Below are 25,228 nucleotides of genomic sequence, written 5' to 3'. Positions count from 1 at the left end.
ACAGAGACAAAAGTTTCCATTTTAATCGCTGACTGTTGACTTCTCACTCAACACCACCGCAATGATGATGAATAAGATATACAATATCAAAATAGGTCAAAGACGTTGACCTAAGCTCCAGGTGAGAAGTGACATTTTTGAGAGCCTCAGTTGACCCTAATGTCTGCAGCTGTGTGGCTGTGTTATATTTAGAGTTGAAACGTTCACCTAACCGTACCGAGCGAAATGATCTACAGTATCAAGAAGGAAGTCATAAGATCATCTGTCTGGAAGGGTTTAGCTCAGGGAAACACTATTTACATAACTGAATGAAATCTAGTCCAATAAAATGGTCAGAGTTACGGTGCACTCGTGTGATCTTGATCATTTGGTGAAAGGTGGTCATAAAACTCAGCTCGAGCTGTCTTAAGTCAGTCTTTTTCTTGTTGTTTGATATTATGAGAAGTCAGCACCATTTTATAGATATTTCTCCTGGTAAGGTCACGCAGACTGGTTTGCACAGACATAAAAAAATTCTACTGCGCAGACATAACTGCATGTATTTCTTCCCAAGATAATGTATATAATCTGCTCTATGCTTAATTGTATAGACTGTGATGAAAAAGTCTTTGAAATATATTTAAAATATATTTTCTCATCAAGTCCAGGCATCATGTTTGCATATTCTACAAATGTCACAAATGCCAATGACTATCCTTGCTCACACACACCAAAAACAGATATTACATGAATTTTGCTTGTATCAAGAATGAGACTCATCTTGAGCTTATTTGTTACTTTAGCCACAAATCTTACATAGTTTACAGAAATATCGATATGGTATTTTTGCCAAATGTTCGCCTACTTTTGCCAAACGTTTGTCTATTTTCACCTATTCATGACATGCCCTGAATATGGATGCTAGGGTTCATGTGGTTACATTTTTTAAGATGACCTGTGTGCTCCAGCTCTTTCCTTTTTGATGTAATTATAATAACAATAAGTGATGTTTCTTACCTGGGTGGGATCCGGACTCCGTTGTCCTGCTGCCGGAGGCTTCTAGCGTGTCTGGATACCTGAATCTCCTCATCCCATGACTCTGGCTCCTGCTTCTTGTAGGCCGATGGTGAATTGAGCACCGCATCACAGGCTATCGTCACCTGGACAGTGGTGTGGATGCATGGAAGTCAAAGCCAGATGCATACAATTATGGATAGAGGGTAATTTTGAGAATGTATCTCAAAGAATGTAAGATTAATGAACATTTCATGTTCATTTATTTTTTAAGGTAAGGTTACACACCGGGAGCGTTTATTTCACATTCATTTAAACTGCTGTTTGTGTTGTGATGATATGAGTACATGCACACTGAGCTCAATTATTATAATGAGGCGATGAAGCAACGTAATTATTTTTCGAAACGAGGTAAATTTTTCAGCAAAAATAAAATCATCAACTTGTATAAATGGAGACATCATCAAAATAACAGTTTGGTGTGAAATCATCGCAACACATTTTCGTATCGTTTATTCGCATCACTCCTGGTGTGTACTGTGTAATAACCTTAAAGGGATAGTCCACCCGAAAAAATACTTATTGTCTATCGATTACACACCCCATGAAGACTTGAATTCATGTAGATGTTTTTGTTTTTGTCAATTTCCTTTCATTCATTTTGGGGGTGAACTACCTCTTTAAGTGTTCTACGTTCTAGAAAAAGTGTATAAACCGTAAATTTATAATAATAATAAGTAGTAAAACAAAAAAGACATCGAAATAGAAGAAAAGTCCAAGGCAGTTCTGTTGTAGCAAAAGTAGAAAAGCCTTTTAGATCAAGGCTGACATCTATTGTTCCCACAGGAGCTTTCATCATGTAGTTTCATGTGGTTGACGGTGATGAAAGCTCCTTCTGAAATACACACAGGAGTCAGCAATGCTCTAATAAAGCTTTTTCAACTTTTGTTTCACCAGAACTCTTGAGTGCCTTGGACTTTTGAGAGAGAGAGAGAGAGACGGGCGTGTCTCTTTGTTGGGACAGTGACAACATGAAGCATGAGCAAAAGGTGATCTAACAGTGAAGCATAGTCACCCAAACGTTGATAAAACCACAACCAACAAGCTGCTGGAAGGAAAGCCATCTATTGCACTCCAGAGGAAAACTAAGAAGCAAGCAGCAGCAACATGTACAACAATCTCAAATAAAACCAAATTAAGCACAACCCATGCAATGCTTGCCAGAGCTTTACCCAGGAAACAAGACCTCAGGTGTTGACATGAATTATGAATAACGTCAACACAATTTGCACGTTCAATACAATAAATACTGCATGCACAAAACTTCAACAAAAATCCGAGCATTATGAAATACACACTGCATGCCAAGATGAAGCATCCCACACAAGCACACAAACACACGCTGCACAAAAAAAGGTTTAGTGAAAAGAGAGGGGCTTAAATATAGCACAAAAACACCAAAGCATTACAACACAACACCACCACATACCAAGACAAAAGCAGCGTAGTACACGAGTCGATGTACAAAAACAAAAACACAAGTGCACCTCCATGCAAGAAATGGAACATTGAGCCTAAAGTTAGAAGTGTGCATATCCATATACTGAATGTGCACCAGTGTTTCCCTCAGAGTCAACCACTGAAACCCTCTAAATGTAGTACACTTGACCGGCTCTGTACTTGCCTCTGCACTTGGTCTGCTCATTTCTTTCCCTCTACACCAAATCTCTTCACCGAAAATAGCCGATATAAGTTCACAATGCGTCATATTGTGATTGAACCTGTCCCAACAGTTATGAAGGGTTAAGTATTTAAAAGTTAACTAAGTGCAGCTGAAATTAGTACAAACTAGAAAAAGTGCTCCTCGGAGCACAGGTCTCCGCCAGGTCAGGTAGGTTATTGTGGCCTCCTGGTGGCGCTATAATAGGTCAATGTGAATAGGATGCCATTTCTTCTTAGGCCTTTCACGGCAATCAGACACTGCATTCATGATTTGAGGCATCGGCCTCCTGCTGGCGCTATAACAGGCAAATTTGAAAAATACGGGCCAGAGGTTCTGAATTGGCATCCAGGGAGTGCATGTGGACAGTTTCGCAGTGACCGGGCCAACAGTGCCGGAGATAAGCTGCTCACAGACTGACAGAAGGACACACACACGGACACACGGACAGGGTGCAAAACATACTCTCTCGCCATGCCTTTCGGCCTGACGGAGACAATTATTTGGCTCACTGCACTGGTTGAACATGCAGTGAAATATATACAAACACACAAATGCCTGGACAGCACCAATTCACTGACCAGTGCAGGCAGCTCCTCAATATTTGGTAAAGGGATCTCGAAATGGTCTGGAAATATGACAAGTTTGGCCTCATCTTCATACTCATAGTCTTCTCCGTTAAAGTCACGGTTTAGCTCTAAATCTTGAAGGGAAGAAGCACACATTCATACAGTTATAGTTTGACAGACTGTGCACTGACGCTAAAACACCCCATCGATCGAAGATTTTCCAAACACTTCCAAAATGGTGAAAATAGCAAATCTACAAGCTCACAACCATTCGTGATGCGACACGTTGTGAGCTTGTAGATCAGCTATTTTCACCAGGTGACAACACTCCATTTCATTCCATATCAGTCCTGAAATGATTCACCAATAACAGATGGATCCTTGGACTATAAAATGTGCATTGAGATCATCCTCAACATAGAGATTTGATCATGAACATTTATTGAAAGACAAAAAAGATTGAAAGTACAACTCAAATGTATTTGCCCTTAATCACTGCTACCATCTCAAATGCATTACTGGCACACATTTAGCAAAACAAAATAAACAACACCCACTGTCCTTAGACCCCCAACGTGGCTAGGAAAAACAGTACTAGAATAAACCCTTGGCTTGATGGTCAAAGAAAAGGATCACAAATGAGGGCACCTCGTTCCAGGGTGGGCAGGTGTGAATAGGTGCAGAGTGGGAAATATTCAAAAACAAACATGAGGACACAGCTGTTAAACATGCTGTGTTGTCTTGCTGAAGTACACTTCAGAAAACAAAAAATATATCTTTGGCTGTCCAGTTATAGGGTTTTGTTTTCTTTTTTGCAATTAATTAGCCCGAAAATATATGTTTTGTAAGTGTTGGTGTCATGAGTACATTCACACCAAACACGAATATTACATGGCAATGAAGCGACAAATCTTTTTTGAAACTAGGTCAATTAACCACCTATATGAATGAGGCATAAACTATATGAATAGTTTGATGCGAAATATTCGCAGAGACATTTTTGCATTGTTTATTCGTCACACGTATGTGTGTAAAAACCTTAGGGAATAGTGTGTCTGCCACCACAATTACGACATAGTCTCTCAAACTACTAGACCCCTATCCACACCTAACATGAGTTACATGAAAATGAGACTCACATTTCTATGTGATATGTCATGCCTCATCATGGATCACAAAATTGTAAAAGTAAAATTGGCTAAGGGCAAAGGGACTGTTCTCCAGATCCCTCTCCATATACAGCTGTCCAATCTTTACTCCAAACTAAAGTTGTGTAATGACTCATGAGGAACCATGGGTAATTGTCTGTGAACCCCCGGGGTGCCTCTGGTGTCATTGTTATTGTGTCCTCTGGTTTCCTGGTGACGTCTAAAGTAAGCCCCAACTTGCTGATTAGATCATCAGACTGGTACGGAGATGCCACAAATACAGCCGTCTGTCTCATCATCATAACTAATAGGAGTGGCTGACATGGAATGGGAGACAAGATTCAAAATGGAGGCCAACGAGAAACCATCACAGATCCCCAGAGTCCAGAGAAACGGTGTCACTTCCAATTCTGAGGGTCTGAATCAGGGATTGATATGAACAACTTGACCTAATGTATACAGTGGTGTGATTGAAGTTCACTGTGGTGGCAACAGCGCGCCAAGTGCCGGAGATTAGAAAACAGGGATGTTGAATGTGAATTCCATCAATGGAGCCTCAGTGGAAGGAATCCTTTATGCCGTCAGGCTGTCATGCTGTCGTTGAGACAGGGGAGACAGAGAGAGACACCTGGTCCCCTCTGAGCAGGCCTGCGTCATGGCTGCCAGTGGCAGAAGTGTGTCAGGCTGGGATGGGGCATTGACGGGCGGTGGCAGCTGAGGGGGCAGCAGCTAGGAGAAGAGGCACTGTAAACCCCCACCCACCCCAAGCAGGAGAGGAGTGGGCCAGCCTGGGCATGTGGCACTTTGAATTTAGACCGTTACCAACCGCATATACAAATAAATGGGCTATATTTAAACCACAAGAGGAGTGGAGGGGGGGGGGGGGTCTCCACATGGGAAATATCTGCTTTGGGCAAAGAGAGACTGGAGCGGCAGCTGGGAGGACCATGGCAGTGTAACAAAAACAATAACAATAGAGACTAATAGAGAATTGCGATTGTAGAAGGTTCCCGAATGAAGCCTAATGAATCTAATGAACCTGTTAAATTAAAATAATGAATCAAACAAAAACATGTTTATGTTGTCAAACTTGTCGAACATAAGCATTCGGTCCGGGTTTATTTCCTGCTGCAGTGCTAGTATCAATTAGCTGACAGGAAAAGAAACTTGGGCCAGCTTGCTGTTCCCTAGCAACACAATTCCACAAGAGCTAAAGTGAGACAGAACAGTTTTTCTTGTTCTGGACTTTGACACAGCGATGGCAGAAACAGCCACGCCAGCGACAAGGAGTCCAGTTCTGTCTGTCTTGCAGGCCGGAGGACTACCTACCTAGAAACACTTTCCCATTTCTTCTTCTGGGGATGGCGCCTCCTGCTGCACCAGTGGATTTCTGTGGGAAACACAAGAGAAAACTTGATTGGAGCAGAACACTTAGAAATAATCTTAAAGGAGACACACCATGAATTTCACTTTTTTTTATTTTTTTTTTATTTTTTTGGCTCCCCAGTGTTTTTTTTTAACATTCAGTCATTCATTCTCATTTCAGAGATTTTCAGAATGGGCGTGTCTGAACAGGCCATCTCAGAATGGCAAGTTTGCTTACCTCACCAAACTTTCTGCCCATGTATTTTGCCAGACAGAATTGCTCAGTACCGCAGTACAGCACCCCCCTGCCCAACAGGACGTTTTGGTATTGCAGCTGAAAGTGCTTTATAAGCCTGAGAGAATTGACTTGGGATGAGTATATCTGAGTGTTGATTTAGGCTCAAACCTTTTGAAAATGGTTTGAGGGACATACACCATATGATATTAAATATCAAATATTTTTTTTAAATTCATGGTGTGTCTCCTTTAAGAAATAATCTTAAGAAAAATGACATGAAGTGCCATCAGTACAGTATTAGAGAGTCCTGATGCTAGTCATTTTGTTTGAAATAGATGCTACATGTTCTGCTCACCAGGTCAGGTTACAAGGCAAGGGGAAAACCCCCCTACCACAGCATGGGCAAAAGACAAGAGGAGCAGCTAGGACTAATCACAGGAGAGGAGGGCAAGCAGTTCAGTGGTCCAGATGGAGGCTGTGTATGGTTAGCATCATGGCTACACACATTTCCAAAACATTGGTTAAGTAAATTCAGGGGTGTTTATTACTTTTAGTGTGTGATTTTATTTTCCTTCCTTATAGTGTTCTTTTTTCAAAAAATCTGCACCTCAAAAGAAATACATATCATCGCTGTCAGTCAGAAACCTTGTATCTCCATCTTTCATGTTTTTTATTTTTCATCAATTAATGTAGTTGGTCATCCTTTAACCATTTAAGCCCTATACTTTACAGTGTTTCGCACATTGGTTTCACGCAAAAATAGCTGATCTCATGAGCATGTAGATGCTTGTAGAGGCTTAAGGGAGGACAGGTTGGCGGGCGGGCCAGTGGACCACGTCGTCATGCTTATGTCACTATGCCATAACTAAGGAGTTCCCAATGCAGTTACGCCCAAATATGGACTGTGTTGTCTAACCTCAATGTGTCGTCATGGCATCAGACGCAAACAAATCAGTCAGCTCCATTCATGGGCACAAATGGGGGCATGCCCATATATGGGCATATACTATGTGGGACCGACGACTTCAAACTCGGTGTGGTTTGAAGTCAAGGACTCGAGGGAGTGTGGTACCCGTTGTCGAGTAGTTTGGTTATCCAGCTGTCCAGAACCGCCGATCCAACCAATATGTATATGAGCATATACTGATGATGACATCAGGGATCTCCATATATGGGCATAAAAGGGACAAGGACTGACAGATACAGAGATCTCCATATATGGGCACAAAATGGACAGACAGACGGGTACAACGGGTACTCTGACAAAGCCCCTAAGACACTATGACTCAGACATATTGGTCAGATCGGCGGTGTGACGTAAGGTGTAAAGGCCGCATAGCGGCCCAAACTCTAGATGTGAGGGCCACATAGTGGCCCGAACCTCTGGTTTTCTGTATAATGACATGCCCAAAATAGGGATGACAGGCTGGAAATGGTTAGAGACTGTCTGTGGATTTTATAAATATTTTAACCAATGAAAAGTATTAACAAGAACTTGTGGATAAATAATAACTACACAGGTCCTTCTTTCCTGAAAAATAACTTTCTGCCTGACAGCAACGATATGTGTGTTGCCTTCTGCCAGTCGTCTCCTCTTTCAATTTTACAGTCTATGCTTTCAATGCATTCTGTCGTTGCAGTTGCTCAACACTACTGTTGTCCAGTGGGGCAGCAATAAAATCAAATCATCTCTTGCTAAACAGTCTCAAGTCTGCCATCAAAAGCCGACTTATCAATAGACCAATTGAACTGACACATGAATGAATGAATTAATAGAAGTGAAGCACTTATGGAATCTGCCAAATCAGTGCCTGGAGACTAAACAACTCAATGCCACTGACTGCTTCGCTTCCGATCCAATCAGCTTCAGGTGGCTGCCCATCAATTGAGCAACAGGCTGGGAGGCGGGTGGACACCGCGGACAGACAGACCAACAGAGAGAATGCTGACACACTCTGGTCTAAGCGCACACATGGGAAAAAACATGAGAGACACAGGAGCCAGCAGAATGTGACCAGCTGTTTCTGGCCGGATCGAGGCATGAAAATAGAAGCACTTGACAGAGGGAAGTTTATGTGGGGGGACCAATTAGGACCAATGAGGAAGCAGCTATGGCCTTCTTTGTTTTTCACCGATAACCTGTAGTGGTTTCTGGTTTAGGGGTTTGTTGTCGTCAGTGTGGTGAAATTTATTTACACACAAATGGAAATAATATTGTTTTGTTAGGCAAGTAGACAAGTATTGTTACAGTCAGCATTTAATCAGATTATATTACTTAAAGGGAATTTTGGACCACGGTTTTCTTACCTTTTCTATGATGTTATGATATCTTAGGATGAATGGTACGGGTGCATTTCTCCTTTCCGACATGTCGCCTTTCCGACGTTGACGAACCCTATACCTAACCCTAACCCTAACCCTAACCGCACGCGGAAGCCACTAGTCGGAGTGGTGAGATGTCGGAATGGAGAGTGAACACCGAATGGTACAGTAGAAAAATGTCATAACTCCATCCCGGGTCCACCACAGCTTAAAACGTGCACCAATAGGCCTTGCGTTAGATCACGTATTTTAATGGGGTTTTTTTGTTTGTTTTTTGGTGAGATCTGACGTTCATAGTGACAGAACACTATGCTAAAAAAATAAACAGAAGTCTCGCTAGACAAGATTGAAATCTCGAGATTTCAATCTCGTCTAGCGAGACTATCGTTTTTTTTCTCGTTTTTTTCCCCGGTTGTATAGTGTTCTATCACTATCAACGTCAGTTCCCACCAAAAAACAACAACCAAAAAGCTATTAAAATACGCAATCTAACGCAAGGCCTATTGGCGCACGTTTTAAGCTGTGGCTTAATAGATATAATAACATCATAGAAAAGGTAAGAAACCCGTGGTCCAAAATGCCCCTTTAATGTCATAATGCTGTGATTATGCCCTCCACAGGTTACGTTTGGTTTGGGGATTTAAAAACGTTGTAGTGTGATGTTGATAAGTGGCTTAGCTTTAGAATGAACATTCTGTGACATGGAGACAAAAAATAAATTTATTTTTGGATGGTTGGTGCTATTTAATGAGTCTATTTTAAGTAATACATTAGGTGTTGCTAAAACACTTAAAGGGCCTCTTTCTGTGAGCCAAATGAATGAGGATTGGATGAGGATTACCCTGTCACTTAATTATATGAAATAAAGGCATTTACTAACATCACAACAGCATCAGATTTTATATCTCCCAAATGGCTATGATCACCATTACTTTTTCACATCATACATTGTAATAATAAATACAATACGGACTCTGTTCGTCCGTGTGCCTGTTTGTTTGTCTGCCTGAGTGTCTGTGAGCATCTAATCTCGGGCACCGTTAGACCGATCATGAGCGTGACATTTGGCATGCACACTCCCAATTGAAACTGTGAGTGAGTGAGTGAGTGAGTGAGTGAGTGAGTGAGCGAGTGAATGATTGACCAGCATATTGCGAGAACCACCCGACTGATCGACTCAAAACTCGGCATGCGTATTGTCGAGGACACGAGGCAGTGATGCACTGAGTGGGAAGTGGGTTGAATCAGCGGATCTCCAAAAAATAACAATAAATTCACAAATCCCCATATATGAAGTACCCTGATCAATATGACGGCATAGTACTGACAATGACATCAGACTGGTACAATAGACGAAATTATGGATAAAATGGAAGCTTATTAATTGGTTTAAATTAAATTTAAAGCAGGGGTCCAGTGTCGAATTCTTCGGTAGTGGTTGAAATAGGGCACTTTTAAGGCTGGAAGGAAGCAAGCCAGAGTGTACAGAGAGCAATTTATCATAGATACAATATTTGGGCCAATTATCTGCAATACCTCCTTTAGGAATCTGGTGAGAATAATATCAAATGGGCAGGGAGAAGATTTCATACAAGAAATGGTTTTATCTAGGGCTGCAACAATCTATTATTTACTTTGTCGATTAATGAAATAATCAATTAAGCGCTTAAGCATCATTTACACTTTTTTTAAAAACTTTTTTGAAATGTTTGCTGCCCAAATAGGAATCATTATTAATCTATTAACTTATCAATATTTTTTTAGAATCGATTAAATCGATTCGTTTGATTAACTGTTGCACTCCTACTTTCATCCAGGGTTGCCATGGAAATCTCAACGGGGTATCAGAGCAGGGAGCATGGGACACCAAGCTCTCTGGGTTCAGTGGGAATCTGGAGCCTAATCAGCTCCATTTCATTTATAAAATGAAGAAGACTCTTTGCACCTTTCAGAGGATGCTTCTAGTGCCTGAGTAGTAGGCGGTGGGTTGATCACTGAGTCAGTGGCCTGAAAGAGGGGGTGCTCCTTCCATTCCGACATCTCGCCACTCCGACTAGTGGCTTCCGCGTGCGGTTAGGGTTAGGGTTAGGGTTAGGTATAGGGTTCGTTAACGTCGGAAAGGCGACATGTCGGAAAGGAGAAATGCACCCCTGAAAGAGCACCCTGGAGTTGTGACACTGAGGCAAAGATATCATGTTACCTCTAATCCAATACAGTGCACGCACGCACGCGCGCACGCACACACACACACACACACACACACACACACACACACACAACCTTACCTGTCTGACATGTCGTTTGAGGTGCATATACACACTCTGTCCTGTTTTGCGGTAATGTCTCTCCACATGTTCCCTTCCAAAGCCCAAGAATGTGTTCATGCACACATACAGGCCTCCCTCAGACTCCTGCAGGAAAATAAACAAACAGGATTCAATGGCTTGAGTTGATCCTGAGTTTCCCTTAATACAAAAGTAAACTTCACACAGAACACTTTAACAAAGAGATTTACTAAGCTTATTACAACTGGTCGATATATCTATATAATATCAATATCATGATGAGACATCAGGAGCTGTTTAATGTCATTGTAGTGGCTATTTGTCAACAACAATAAAAACTCCAAAAGGCCACTGAGGCACCAGGTAAAAGTGGATCTTACGCAGGTCAGGCGTTTGTAGTCCATTGTCCAGACAAGGCAGCGACGTTTTTGTGGCATTTATTATCTTCACCAAGTTCACCATGACAAGGACAATACAGCAAGATGGTCAAAAAGTTTGCTAGACTCTGGCCCTGATACTGGTAAAAAACCATTGACCTTCCCGGTGCCCACTGACTGCTGCTGTGCCCTGATTGACTTAAGTAAACCCAGCTGTGTGCCCAAATTGACCCATCACCTTCCAAATAAAAGCATTTTAGCTGGAACACAAATTAACTTAAATAATATGTCTGTAAATGAATTAATTCTACAAAACAAATCAAATAAATAAATACATTCAATAATTGTGAAAAATTCTGAATAGCTTCCACAGTCATGTTGTGATGTACAGTAACTTAAATATCACGTGTACAAATATCTTCTGAAAACACCAATACTCATCCCCAAAATAATGTCACATTACATTATTGAGGTATTCTTGTTAAAGTAATATTCGGTCAGTTTGGCTGAATCAACCAAAACGTTGCTAATTGATCAGTCGTTTTTATGCTTCTTTCCATGTTGAATTAATTATTTCTTGAAAAATTAGCAACTCTCTTGTAAACTCTAGCTACAACCCTTTAATTATACCAACCAGTCTCACCAACCTGTAATTCCTATTACTATTAGTTGACTAACAAAATTCTTTGGTCAAAGATAGCCCTACAAAGACATTGTGATATTTGATTTTGCCGTTATCACCCGGCCCTGAATGTCAGGGACTGACGTAGGATCCAGCTTTGTTTGGGAGGGAAACATTTATGTTTGGGATCATGCCACACGTCAGTTGCCAGTGAGGCTGGGAAGTACTTTATGACATATTGCTCAGTCCTTCTAGGTACATGGGTGGCAAGTATGTCACATGCAGAAATATTTTTTGAAGGAACACTCAGAAAAAGGCTGTCACTTTTAGCATTTATATTTAGTTTGGACAGCACACCATTGTATTATTCAGGAACAGTTAAAACTAGGGAGTCTACAGTGACGCATGATCTGGGGTCTGGAGTCCTAAAGTACAAATTTATATGGCTTTATTTCTTCATATTATATTATTATTATATTCTTATGATTTTATCATGTGCACATAATGTGCGGCAGTAGCCTGTACATGAGATTCACTGTATCCCCCACTAGACTGCATCCTGGCAGTTTGACAAGATAAAGACTGCAATCAAGATTCCACTTTAAAAAAGCCAATAAGTTCACCCGCTATTTTGGCAAAAAATCTTGTCTCTTCTTGTATCTTGCAGTGAACATGATTAGTCAGTCATTTCAAATAATGACATCATGTCCTCCTCAACCTAGTTTGCGGGAAATGTGCCTATGCAGGCAAAGAACCCATTTATTTTGTGATTGTGGACAAGAGGTTTTGCTCCAGTTTACAACCTGGTAACTGTGGTAATAAGTGGTCACATTATTCCTAATATAAGCCTGCAGGTGTCTTATTTGGCCTACTCAGACCACTTCACAAAGACTGGTGTTACATGATACCAGTGTTTACACAGTTGTAACACTTAATGAGACTTCAAAAACACAGCCTGCAACAACAAGCAGCTACAAATGATGCTTCAGAGACTTCAAAAACACAGCCTGCAATAACAAACAGCTACAAATGATGCTTCAGGTACAGTAGGCTACTCAAAAAGAGGGATGAATTTGACAAGACCCCAAGTTATGAAATTAATACTCTGACAAAACATTCTACATGTGAATGGGTAAATAAATAAATAAAAACATTACCATAGCCCCACTTATATCTGCAATAGGGGGGTAGGCCATATACAACTGTGAAACGTTCAAGTGGCTCAGGGTGACATACGAGCTTCAACAGCACTGAGATAAAAATACACCAGTCCTCAGAGCGACATGATGAACTCCAGGCAGCTGAGTCACCTTTAAAATTGGTTTCAGTTGTGAAATTGTTGTAATGTAAACTGTTTTCCAGTGCACTAAGCTGCTTTAGCCAAATATTACAAAAAGGTCCACTAAATGTAAAGCTAGAACAGTGACTGTCTGTATACAAGTGATTACCACAACACATTTTCCAGCTCAAATAATTCTGACATGTTCATAAGAGTAGGCCTACAAATTCAAAGCTGTCAATAAGCAATAATAATGGTCTATTTCTGGCTGGAAATCCCACACACCATTGTTTAGTCAGGTGAAAAACTCTTAATTGTCACTGATATTATCAGCTATAATTTCACAGAGAACAGGGTAAAAGCCATGTTGTGGATTTCTCAAAAACAACTAGTCAGCATTTCAGGTATAAGAAAGTTATACAATTTATATCAACCAGAATGGACAAGATAAGATTGTGAGCCCACACAGGTGTTATTATTATGGTGTTAATTAACTGATGACTCGCTGTAGTGACAGTGTAGACCTGAATGTAGGCCAGGCTCTTCACAAAGGAAGGTAACAGGATAGGTGGGCACCAAGGAAGAGTGGGCACCTTGGTGTTAAATTGGCTATTTTTTCCAAAATGTTAAAAAATAAAATATCTGGAAACCGTTCTTAGGTTAAGTAGAGTATACATGATTAGAGCATGCTTAAACATTCGACAATTAAGGTCTAATATGTCTACAATTGTACAAATTGCTACAAAACCTGTATATTATCCAGTCATGTTGGGCCATAAAAAAGAAGTTGAAGGATACAATTAAGTCTGATAATGACTGCATGTTCACATCATTTATACTTTATCAAATATATTACTATATTTATACTTTTTCAAATATTTTGTATTCTTTTTACATTTACAAAATAGCCAATATTACATCGAGGTGCCCAGATGTCCCCTAGTGCCCACTGCCCATCTATCCTGTATCCCAAAGGAAACGCCATCATCATGCTGCCTCTCTGGGATGTAAACAACCATTTCATTATTTATTTCCAGCAGACCCGCGCTCAGGTTGAAGAAAACACACACACACACACACACACACACACACACACACACACACACACACACACACACACACACACACAAAATAACAAATCTTTTGAAAATAGCCAATCTACAAGCTCACAATGCGTTGCATCGCGACGAATTGTGAGCTTGTAGATCGGCTATTTTCAAATGGCCGTAGCGCTTCACGTGTTACTGTCTGTTAGTGCAAGCAGCAGGAGTCACACTGGGATGAGTAGACAGACACATATCCCCCCCATAACGTCCATATCGGACGAGGAGGAGGAGGGGGGATCAGGATGAGGACAGGACACTTACGGGAGAATCGAAGGAAAAGGCACATTCGCTCTTGAACACCCTGTCTCCCGTCCTGGGGACTCTGATGGTGGGCATGTAGGGGACCAGCAGCTCTCCTAGGTCTGCAGCCATCTTCACATTCCTGCTCCTCGCAGCACAATGAGCTCTGGGACGGGAGTCACCAGAGCAGCGGGGCAGTCAGTTCAGGGCAGAGAGGATGATGCTATTTTTAAAGCACTCTGGCCCGACATTCCTCCAGCAGCGACGGCCCGGCCGGGGGTCGGATGTGACGCTGAAAAATAAAATATTGCATGAGGGGGGCGTTCATTTTGTTGCGTGCTGGTGTCGTGCTCAGTAAATAGTAGATCTACAAGTTCACGTGATGCGTGGTGAGCTTGTAGATCTGCTGTTTACTGCATTCAACTCCAGCATGCAACCAAGTTAGCCTTGGATCAAGACTGGCCTATCATAGAATAAATGTATTTTTATCGATTTATATATTTTTATAAGTCAGACTCATATACATCTATGATAGTCTTGATCCAAGGCTACAGCCAAGTATAGTAGTAGTAGTAGTAGTATTAACAGCAAAAAAATAGATGTTTTTAGAATACCTTCGTCTTGCACACGAAAAACAGTGCTTACTCTTTGATGTGCGTTGTGTAATTTTACTAGATGCATGCATGGGACCCCGCCCACCACCCACGATGATTCATAAAGCCACACACACAAACACTACATCTCCCTTTTAACATGAGTGCAAGAAGAGCATTTTAAACATTTAGCTAAAGCTATCAATACTGCTACTTAAAATAAGAAATTTTATAAGAAAAAAAGAAATACTGTATATATATATATGATTAGATATAGCACTATATGAAAATCGAAAATGAAAATTAATTGTTTCCACAGCTGCGTACCAGTTCTTCATCTTAATCATTTTAGTGGCTGGGAAATGATTGACACAATACATTAATATTTATTTTTCCTTGTCCAGTAGTATCAAATCAGTTTTTGCCAACCAAGGTCTTCATAGATGACTCTGCTCAAGTCTGCCCTGTAGTGGACATTCCTATTCATTACAACATATTTTCTTTTTCTTTAAATGTTTTCCCTTGTTCCCAATTTAGTCATTATGCCAATTCCAAATGCCAGATCCCCATACATTTATGTAATTTCTACTGCTGTTGATCCATATTGGCTCACCTGCAAGTGAGGAGCCCCCACCAGGAGGACTTAGCACATGTGGAGGAACACTACTCCCTTCAACACCCCCCAATGACAGGCCTGCCCCAGCCCATAGGAGAAGCTGGTGCAGTGAAAAAGATAGCCCTCCCTGCCTGGCTTCCGTCCCGCGACCACGGCCAATTGTGTTCATGGAAGGATTCAAACCCCCTTGACTCTGCGGTTGTGGACAGGAGAACTTTAACCCGGTGCCACCCGTGAATCCCATTACAACATCTTTTCAACCAATTAGTAAAGATCCTGTGAGACACAATATCAAGATACATATACTTTATTTATGCAAGATCTAAATAATTTACAGCAGTGAGATTTCTCACAATGACGTATTGACAGTAGGGTGGTTTTGTTTAATTGTCTGGTGTTGATTTGTGACTTTGGTCGATCAAATTCTTGTCCAAGGTCTCCACCTGGAACCACGGACCATCGCCCTTGGTCCTCATCTGTCGGCGTACCTCCATTTGTGTCAATCTGTTGATCACACACACACACACACACACACACACACCCACGCCCACACTTAGCATCTGTCTAACGACATGCCATCTACAGCAGTGGTTCCCAAACCTTTTAGCTCAAGACCTAAAAGAGAAATTAGACATTTGCCCGGGACTCAACCTAGTGAAACTAGCAGATCTACAAGCTCACGTTTCCCACGATGTGAGCTTTTAGAGCAGCTATTTTCACTACTTCTTGCATGTTCTTTTTTATTTATTTATGGATATTTATTAGACTTTGTTTTTATGAAATACTTTTGAAAAATGTTTTTTTTTATCTTTTGAAATAAAAAAAAAGCAACCGAGCACAGGAAATGAAAAAAAGGGGCCTATTTACTCGCAACCCATAAAAATTGTTCCGCAACCCAGACATGGGTCCTGACCCACTGTTTGGGAAACAGTAATCTACAGTTTATACACCATATATTTTGCATTTGTGGACAAACAGTATATGCCATATAAGTAACATGCATAGCATAATGTGAACAAGTAAAATAAGTACTAATGATGACACAATTATAAGAATTATGTGTATAAATAAGGGAATGTCCACTGGTGATTTTTGGTATGATTTTTCTTCTTCCAACTTGCACATTTTTGAAAAAACTGTTGAGTTGTTTGATGACTTGGATGAGAAACTGGGCAGGCTTCTTGGTGAGGAAGGGTCTGATCCTCCAGATGTTGTAAGTGCAAACCTACAGGATCTTCTGACTGGCTAAAATAACTACAGACCCTTGAGACTGGCAGGCATCAAAATTTGAGATCCAATATAATCCGTTTGACTGATATATATATCGGGCTGATATTTGCATTTGTAACCATATTGGTATTGGCAGCTAAGGATGCAGACATGGCAGAGTTTTCTTTTTTTTATCAATTATTTTCAAATTTGTTTTGATGTTTGAAAATAAATAATTATGCAGATATTTTTTTTATAAAGATGTTAATCTTTAAAAGAACATTTCTATCACTAATCGTCACTAAGAGTGCTTAAGGTGCTGGAAATGTAAAACAAACATTATCACCCTAACTCCTTTTTGCTGTACAGAATGTGGCAGTAACCTGTACAGAATGTGGCGGTAATAATACTAACCGCATCTCTCCCTTCTGCTGCTCAATGTGGATAGCTGCCATCATCTTCTCATAGTCTTTGACAGGGGTATCGTAAATGTTTCGTGTAATCCATCTGGTGATAGGGTGCTACAATCATAGGGGAAAGCAGACACAAGTAAAATGTTAAATAACAGCAAACTAATATCGAAGTAGTACAAAGTAGTGAGTACTATCACTACTTCGAGTTTCTCAATCACAGAGCACAGAGGCAAGAGACAATAAGGTAGCTATACAACACAAGGTTCAACCTCACTTTAAAATGATATACTGTAGCAAGCAAGAGTGTGTAGGAGTTTCTTCTTAACCAGTGACAGCCTCTCTAAAAATACATTCAGTGGAATCATTTCTTAGAATATTGCAACTGTGTAACTGTAAAGTGTGTAAAATATGGTTTTAGAGAATGCACTTTGCTATGAAGGGAATGTTCACAGCCTTTAAGTATAGTGTCAAATGCGTATCAAATGCCTCTTGACCCTTATATACGACATACAACAAATAGTTAAAATAACTGACCTATGAGCTCACAATGCATCGTGACACAATGAGGTGTGAGATTGTACATGTGCTATTTTAACCATTTTTTTTAAAATGTTTGAAAACTTTTGCCTATGACATGCCCAGAATAAGGCCACCAGGTTGAAAGTAGTTTGAAGTCTGGACAAGACTTCAGAGACTTCAGAGATGTGAAACATAATTTATGAATGAAACCATACCTTATAGTACTCCCAATGTTCTGGTTCATAGTCTTCTGGGATTTCAGCCAGCTCTGCCTCACCTTAAAAAACAATTGCACTCCAGATTTCAGTAAAATCAATGTATGTATGTATGTATGTACAGTATGTATGTATGTATGTATGTATGTATGTATGTATGTATGTATGTATGTATGTATGGATGGATGGATGGATGGATGGCTGGATGGATGGATGTTTACTTACCAATGAACACATTCACACACGTGATAAGGACTGCCATTGGAATCCCAGTCAAAAGAACGTAATATCTCTGAGAAGAGTAGGTAAGAAAATGAAATTTCATTAAATGAAACAGTGTACATTTTCTGCATCTCTTTATTATCTAACATATATAATACTAGGTACATGTCTAATGTTATCTGTTGATTAGGTGCTGTGCTGTATCTTTGGCATGGCATTCCATTTCCTGGCAGCAGCTAACAAAGAGTTAATGAATGATAGACATGCATGCTTTAGTTGCACGATCAACAACAGTGAAATTTAGTCAGTCGTTTGTTCACCGGTCAGTTTACAAGTAACATGTTAAATTTCACATTTTGTACATTCACTTCTTGTTCTTATCAAGAAGTAATTACAAATACTGCATATGTATGGGTTCACTCACTGTCACACACTCAAGAACAATTTCTGACAGGAATGGGACTGTAAACTAAAGAGTAAACACATAGCTGCTGCAGGGTTCAAACCTGTAGCCAGTGGTTTGCAAACATTTTCATTTCAAGGACGCCCAAATAGATATCTATTTGGCCACGGGTGCCCCATCTGAAAATATGTTGTGCCAGGGACTCCCATAAGAGAAGATTATTTATTTATTTTCTCAAAAATGGCAAACGTATTTTTTAATAGCCAACAAAGTGGTTTAACTTCCTCTGGGTCCCTGGACCCCTCTTTGAGAACCACTGCTTTAAGCTACTGTACACTGTACAGTTTTTCCATCCGATATAGCCAGCCAGTCAGTCAGACTTAGAACATAGCCTCGATGCCAAGCATGCATGGACAAATTAAGTAATTGGTTGGTTGTTGTTGTTTTGTAACAACTGAAAAGCTGCTCAAAAGCTCACCAATAAGTGGAGAAACCGTCGGTCATAGAAGTCAGTGGGTTTGACCACAAACATTTTCTTTCCAGAACCCCAGCGGACAGCAACTGCAAAACATGGGTGACAAATGCTGTATTAATAATAAAAATGAAAATTAAAATATATTCCATGAAAATCGTTGGAAAGGTTAGAAATGACTCTTTTGCAGCCACATGAACCCTTGTGATTATTTCACAAGACTCTTTCACTTTAGCCTTACTTTACACTTATCTGACCGGTTACAGGATAGACTTAGATCAAGACTATCGTAGATGTATTTTATCGATTCTTGATCTACGGCTACGTGGGCATCAAGGAAGAGTGGGCACCACGGTGTTAAATTGGCATTTTTTTTTTTTTTTACAAAATGTTAAAATTTAAAATATTAGGAAACCGTTTTCAAGTAAAGTAAAGTATACATGATTAGAACATGCTTTAAAAAATCGACAATTAAGGTCTAATATTGCTACAAAGTGCTACAAAACCTGAATATCCAGTAAATTTGGGGCATAATTGAAGGATACAATTAAGTCTAATGGTAATGATGTACCGTGCATGTTCACATCATGCATACTTTACATTACTTAAGACTATTTTTCAAATACTTTATTTTTTTTAAACATTTGACAAAATAGGCAATTTACATCGAGGTGCCAGCAGCCCAGATGTCCCTTAGTGCCCACCTATCCTGTATCTGTAGTGTTGACAGCAACAAAGCTACCATTAGCAACAAGCTAACGAGCCAACACAAGGTCATGTAGGCAGATAAGCACCACGAAGAGAGAACCCCTCGGTATGAAAGCTGTCCTTGTGTCCTTTACCTTTGTCTGTCCTCGGAATGGCCCTGGACAGCAGGTTAACCCCGTTGTTTCCATGTCTGAGAGGATTCAGTCTGGCTGCGAAGGCAGCGGCAGACCGGAGAACACTCATGCCCACCATTACTACTGAGAAACTGATGGGTAATGTTACCAGGTTGTGTGAGAGAAATAAGCATCCAGGTCTAGGAAAACAAGCTCAAAAGAAGTAACCACGGCAGGCATGACTCATGAGCACTTTAAACATCTCCTATTTTCAAAAACTCTTGCAATACATTTTGGAATATTTGGATTTTTTTTTAAACATTCTAACGACACAAATGCTCCCTGGGACACTTTAGAAAGAAGCCCAAAAAACGGAAACCCGCATTTTACGAGCAACTTTACAGAAAAAGAAGCCCAAAGTCGCTTATAATAAGCCTACATGGCAACGCTGCTGATGGTCCAACAACAAGACTTCTGATTGGTTCAATGACGGTGTGTGTGAAGCCACGCTAGGATGTATAATCTGTAATAATATATATACATTTTAGTTATGTTAGTATATATTTTTATATATAAATGAATATCATGCTGAATATGTATATTTTGCGAATGTTATGTTGATATTAGCGAACCATTGTATGCTACACTGAGACGAGGGATCGATTCTCTTTACAGTTTGCGTATCCGGTGTAGAGCAGATACGGAAATGGTCTGAGAGTGCGCACATATGTGTGCGTGGGGCGTGGGTGAAAACAACCGGATACAGTAACAATAGGCGAGCTCTAGATCGCGTATGAGCACTGAACTGAACAGGTTGTTATATTTGAGTCAGGCAGTTGAAAATAATAAAATAATAATGCTTTCTTTAAGGTTTTAGAGGAAATGCATTATGGGAAATGTGGGACCACGTTGCCATGTCGCCTTATTATAAGCGACTTTGGGCTTCTTTTTCAGTAAAGTTGCTTGTAAATATTGGTAGTTGCGGGTTGCGTTTTTTTGGGCTTGTTTCTAAAGTCAAAGTGTACTTGCTTATTTAGGCTTACTTCCATATTTTTTAGGTTTTATTTAAACCAGTGGTTCTCAAATATTTTCATGAAAATGTTTTGTGCCAGGAAGCATTTGTGTTGGAATGTTTAAAAAAATATGCCAAATATTCCACAGTTTATTGCAAGAGTTTTTGAAAATAGCAGATCTACAAGCTCACAACGCGTCACATCGCGACGCGTTGTGAGCTTGTAGACCGGCTATTTTCAAATAGCCGAGGCAGTGGTCATGTGGCCTAGTTGCTTCTTTTGGGCTTGTTTTCCTAGACTTGGTTGCTTATTTCTCTCACAACATATGGCAACGCTGTCACAGGTGACAGTCAGGCAGAATCAAAGATGGCGACGACCTCCGCAGGACGCGTCTTGACGCTCTGTAAGCATTTTACCAATGTTATTAGGATCTCCTCAACTCAACAGTCTGCTCTAAGCTTCACCACATGCCACTCCTATGTACACAGGTAACGTTCTGTTGGGTCATATATGACACGATTATTAATATAAACAGTACAACCATCTCTGATAATGTTGTGTGTCTAGTCTAGTGCCTCTGCTCATTCGTGTTGTCATGGCCCATTGGTGATGATGTCCTCTAAAACAGTGCTTCTCAAACGTTTTCATGCCAGGGACCCCCAAATTGATATATATTTGGCCGCGGACCCCCATCTGAAAAAATGTTGTGCCAGGGACTCCCAGAAGCAAAGATTTGTGTTCAAATGTTCGCTTTAAAAGAAATATATTCAAAGATTGGCACGAATCTTCAAGATTTTTTAAAGAATAGCAGATTTTTGAATAGCCAAAGTATAAAAGGTTAAAATTATTGTGATGTTATATTCACACATTTAGCTGGGGACCCCCTGGAACCCCCTCAAGGACCCCTGGGAACCAATGCTCTAAAACGGTGGTTCTCAGCCTGTGGTTCGGGAGATTTCTTTTTTTGGGGGGGAGGGGCGAGGGGGGGTCCCCAAATGACAGCAAAGTGACAATATACTGAGTTTTTTTTTAAATAAGAGGGGGAAAAGAAAGAGACCATGCATTACTGCATCAAAAGTAATCAACAAACTATACTATAAAAACTCGTCAAACATTGGCCAAATTGTCAAATAATAGAAAGAAATAGCTGATCTGCAAGCATACAACGCCTCGTGTGAGCTTGTAGATCAGCTATTTTCACTATTTATCTGTGGAACCGAATCAAACTAAATTTAATGTCTCAACTCCTACTGTACATTCCAAGTGCTTGTCAGGGTGGGGGGGTCCCCAGTTCAAATAGGATCATTTTGGGGGATCAAGGCTTGAATAAGTTGAGAACCACTGCTCTAAAACAGGGGTCTTCAACGTTTTTCAGGCCAAGGACCCCTTAGCTGAGAGATTTATGAAATTGTGTTGCAGATTAAACCTTTTCATAGATTTCATAGATAGCTTCATAGACTTGTGAAGCTATCCCCCCCAGGAGTCCCGGAGTAGACCCCCTGTTGAAGACCGCTGCTCTAAAACCAATCTATTATTCCAATTCCACCAGGCAAAAGTCTTCATTCATTTCCCCGGCTTGGCACGGTCACATCGGTGCTGTTTGGCAATGTAGACCCTTGCACACAACCGTCTGCAGAAGGGGACTGGAGGAGTTCTTTGACCTACCTGAGAACTGGGGAGAGAGCACAGTAAAATCAGGTAAAACGATATCCCAAACTTTCATGTCTATTCGGATACTGCAGGACAAAAAGCTTTTTAGTGAATGGAAATATAATAGTTTGCTTTGGTTTATTAAAATGGTTTTATAGGTGCACCTTGGGATGCCAAACAGCTGAGGACAAAAAGCAATGAAGACTTGCAAAAACTCTGGTAGGTGCAGTGAATTACACTGCTGCTAATACTGTATGAGTACATGATCAAACTATGTTGATTGTAGGTCAATGTGTAACTTGCATTTGAATTCAGGTATATACTCTTAAAAGAAAAGAACATGCTCCTCACCATTGAGCAGGAGTCAAAACGGCAGAGAGTCGCGATGCCTAGCCCAGAGCGATTAAAGAAGGTTGGTGAAACTTTGATTCAACATCCTCAACAGCTTTATGTTGGAGGTTGTGAGTTACACTAAAAGGGGTAATTTCTTTGTCCCTCTCCCTAGATTGAGCGGTCAATGGCTAGGTTGGAGTCAGTGGTGACGGAAAGAGAGACGGCCCTACGTTTATTACAGACGGGCCAAGAGAAAGCCCAGCCAGGAGGGTGGAGGAAAGATGTATTTGGACGAGTCAACTGGTGAGTAGTTTATGTCAGTTGCACATCGCAAACAAGATAAGATATGCAGGACTCAACTGTAGGGGTGCAACAGTTAATTGAACAAGTAATTGATTGATTTAGTAAATTGAAAAAATAAATCGATAATTTAATAAAATAATGATCCACATTTTGGGCATGTCATTATAGGCAATTAAAAATATAGCAACAATAGTGACAATTGCCGATCTATCGGCTCGCAACGCATTGCAATGCGACGCATGAGGGCAAATCATACTTTGCCCTCAAGCTTATGTCATCATTTCCATGATTTAAACACTTTCAACCTGGTATTTGGGCATGTCATTTCAATATCGTAATTTACCAACATTTCCAATGACCTGTGCATCCAAAAGCAGATGTTGCTAATATCATTCATGTTGTTTTCTTTTCCCATAGGTACAAATTCAAAGAACATGCAATTCCTTGGTACATGAACAAGGCATACAACAAGAAGACGTTCTTCACACCATCATTCGTTGAGCCACACATTAAGTAAGATGTTACACTTATCATTTAAGTTTTCTGAAAATTATATTATAGGACTCATACGTAGAGGACTTGACCTTCTGTAATGTTAGGCACATTAAAAACGTGTAATATACAAGCTCACAACACGTTGCGTCGCAGCTATCTGCTTTTTTTGTTTAGCGACACCCGTGCATAAATCAGGCTTCATTACATGTGTCACTCTGTTTTGCAGGCTCCGTATAGAAAAACATCTTCGGGCGAGGGCCAGGAAGATCAACCATGAAAGGAAAAATCTGGCTGTACTCAAGAACAAGTTTCCTCTCATGAAAGTTTCTTCATGAGCCATATAAATATTTTTCTCCTGTTTTCAACAGTTCAACTCAGTTTGGAAAATGAAATCACACCTTTGGAACACCAAAGCAGTGCTGGTATTTTTTCGTTTATATGGAACTGGTCATCTTACTCAAACCCAATTCAGGGAGTCACAAAGTGAATGATGTCGAGTACAAAGTCAATTGTTTCTGGGGTATAAATGTTAAATACCACGCTGAAATGTCGATAAATGTATCAAGATGTCACAGACTGAGTTGTTTCAGTTCCAGCATAGTTTACTTTGTTTTGATGGACAAAAGCATCAGAACTGGGATGGTATTTTGGAAAGCAGATTAAATGAGCAGCCAGGTGGCATTAAAACTAAACATTGTTTATTCCATAATTAAAGAATAAAGGGCAATGCCCTTTGGGAATGCATGCCCTGCCTGTGTATGCCGTACTCGTTGTCAGAGTACCTAGTGCAGTTACTCATATACTTGAAGGCCAGTTTTTACTGGTAGTTCTGACATCATAGATGTCCATATATGGGTACAGACAGATTTGTGGATTCATGGGTTTCTGCACAAACACTGATCCAACCGTCACATCACTCCCTCTGGTCTTGTGATTCAGTTTGAAGTCAGACCAGTTCTCCATGTGTGGGACTCGGACATGCACACACAGATTCCGTGCATTTATAGATTAAGTTTGAACTTTTTTCAGCATGATTAAAATGCGTAATTTTATCAGATGAAAACATTGTGACCAGACGGTATAAATTAAAGGACTAGTTCACCCAAAAAAATGACTTGTTTTCTATCATTTACACACCCCATGAAGCAGGAGCCTCAAAGTAGACTGAGTCTCCTACCGGACATACACGCGGTCATCAAATTATTGGCTGAGGAATGCGTCTCAAACAAACAAATCTACATGAATTCAATGCATGGGGTGTGTAATTGAAAGAAAATAAGTATTTTTTGGGGTGAACTATTCCCTTAAGCCTATATGAAATGACAAATACTCCCAGGATTCCGTTAACTAAAAAAAAACTTTATTTTCAAAAGATGATTAACAAAAGTGAAAATTAAATAGATTTTAGTTGATGTGAAAATCACATTCCAGTAAGCACTGAGATTTGACTGCTGTTTGCCTGTGATAAGCTTCTTTCTTACTCAAAGAGAGGCTTCAAGACAAACAACACAGTTCACTTCAAACATAATGTACAGTACACCCACTGACACTACACATTACTGGTGTCCTGAAGAAACCGATCTAAAATGTTGCCATTCCTAAATGGACTTTTTGGATAAAGACAGGCTTCTAGAGGACACAGACAATGTAAATACAATAAGGCAGTGGACAGACCAACACGAATAAA

General features: G+C 40.2%; 3 protein-coding genes across 5 annotated transcripts in view; 1 reads left to right on the top strand and 2 right to left on the bottom strand.

The window, feature by feature from the left end:
• The window catches only part of usp13 (ubiquitin specific peptidase 13), a 49,254-nt gene extending 34,794 nt beyond the window's left edge, over window positions 1-14,460 (bottom strand). For all 3 annotated transcript variants that reach the window (XM_084066806.1, XM_084066807.1, XM_084066808.1), the window contains exons 1-5: window positions 14,286-14,460; window positions 10,641-10,766; window positions 5,760-5,820; window positions 3,295-3,416; window positions 997-1,139 (exon numbers count right to left, since the gene is read on the bottom strand). In XM_084066806.1, coding sequence (XP_083922932.1) covers window positions 997-1,139; window positions 3,295-3,416; window positions 5,760-5,820; window positions 10,641-10,766; window positions 14,286-14,396 — 563 coding nt within the window. In that variant the 5' untranslated portion in view covers window positions 14,397-14,460. The remainder of the gene's footprint in view (window positions 1-996; window positions 1,140-3,294; window positions 3,417-5,759; window positions 5,821-10,640; window positions 10,767-14,285) is intronic.
• Window positions 14,461-15,764: 1,304 nt separating this feature from the next.
• LOC311051966 (NADH dehydrogenase [ubiquinone] 1 beta subcomplex subunit 5, mitochondrial-like) lies at window positions 15,765-19,904 on the bottom strand. Its single transcript, XM_084066703.1, has 6 exons — window positions 19,769-19,904; window positions 18,933-19,015; window positions 18,055-18,121; window positions 17,830-17,891; window positions 17,097-17,203; window positions 15,765-15,977 (listed from the first exon to the last, which is right to left on the bottom strand). The coding sequence occupies exons 1-6, from the start codon at window positions 19,884-19,886 to the stop codon at window positions 15,857-15,859; spliced, it is 558 nt and encodes a 185-aa protein (XP_083922829.1). The 5' UTR covers window positions 19,887-19,904; the 3' UTR covers window positions 15,765-15,856.
• Window positions 19,905-21,116: 1,212 nt separating this feature from the next.
• Window positions 21,117-24,767, top strand: mrpl47 (mitochondrial ribosomal protein L47). The gene is made up of 7 exons (XM_084067609.1): window positions 21,117-21,248; window positions 22,310-22,458; window positions 22,569-22,629; window positions 22,726-22,822; window positions 22,916-23,046; window positions 23,464-23,559; window positions 23,768-24,767. Exons 1-7 carry the CDS (start codon window positions 21,127-21,129, stop codon window positions 23,874-23,876), a joined length of 765 nt encoding a protein of 254 aa, XP_083923735.1. The 5' UTR covers window positions 21,117-21,126; the 3' UTR covers window positions 23,877-24,767.
• Window positions 24,768-25,228: the final 461 nt, after the last annotated feature.

This window comes from Gymnoscopelus microlampas (assembly GCF_963454915.1).
Source record: "Gymnoscopelus microlampas genome assembly, chromosome: 9".
Lineage (NCBI taxonomy): Eukaryota > Metazoa > Chordata > Actinopteri > Myctophiformes > Myctophidae > Gymnoscopelus > Gymnoscopelus microlampas.
The sequence above is the reverse complement of the archived record's forward strand: the minus strand, read 5'-3'. Positions and strand labels throughout refer to the sequence as shown.

Excerpts from the sequence above, each read along its gene's own strand:
- LOC311051966 (XM_084066703.1), bottom strand. The coding sequence starts at position 19,886 with ATGGTGGGCATGAGTGTTCTCCGGTCTGCCGCTGCCTTCGCAGCCAGA. Across the intron at positions 17,204-17,829 it reads AACATTGGGAGTACTATAAG|CACCCTATCACCAGATGGAT; the intron begins GTATGGTTTCAT and ends CTATGATTGTAG. Across the intron at positions 15,978-17,096 it reads CAGCAGAAGGGAGAGATGCG|ATTGACACAAATGGAGGTAC; the intron begins GTTAGTATTATT and ends TGTGATCAACAG.
- mrpl47 (XM_084067609.1), top strand. The coding sequence starts at position 21,127 with ATGGCGACGACCTCCGCAGGACGCGTCTTGACGCTCTGTAAGCATTTT. Across the intron at positions 22,459-22,568 it reads AGAGAGCACAGTAAAATCAG|GTGCACCTTGGGATGCCAAA; the intron begins GTAAAACGATAT and ends ATGGTTTTATAG. Across the intron at positions 23,047-23,463 it reads GTATTTGGACGAGTCAACTG|GTACAAATTCAAAGAACATG; the intron begins GTGAGTAGTTTA and ends CTTTTCCCATAG.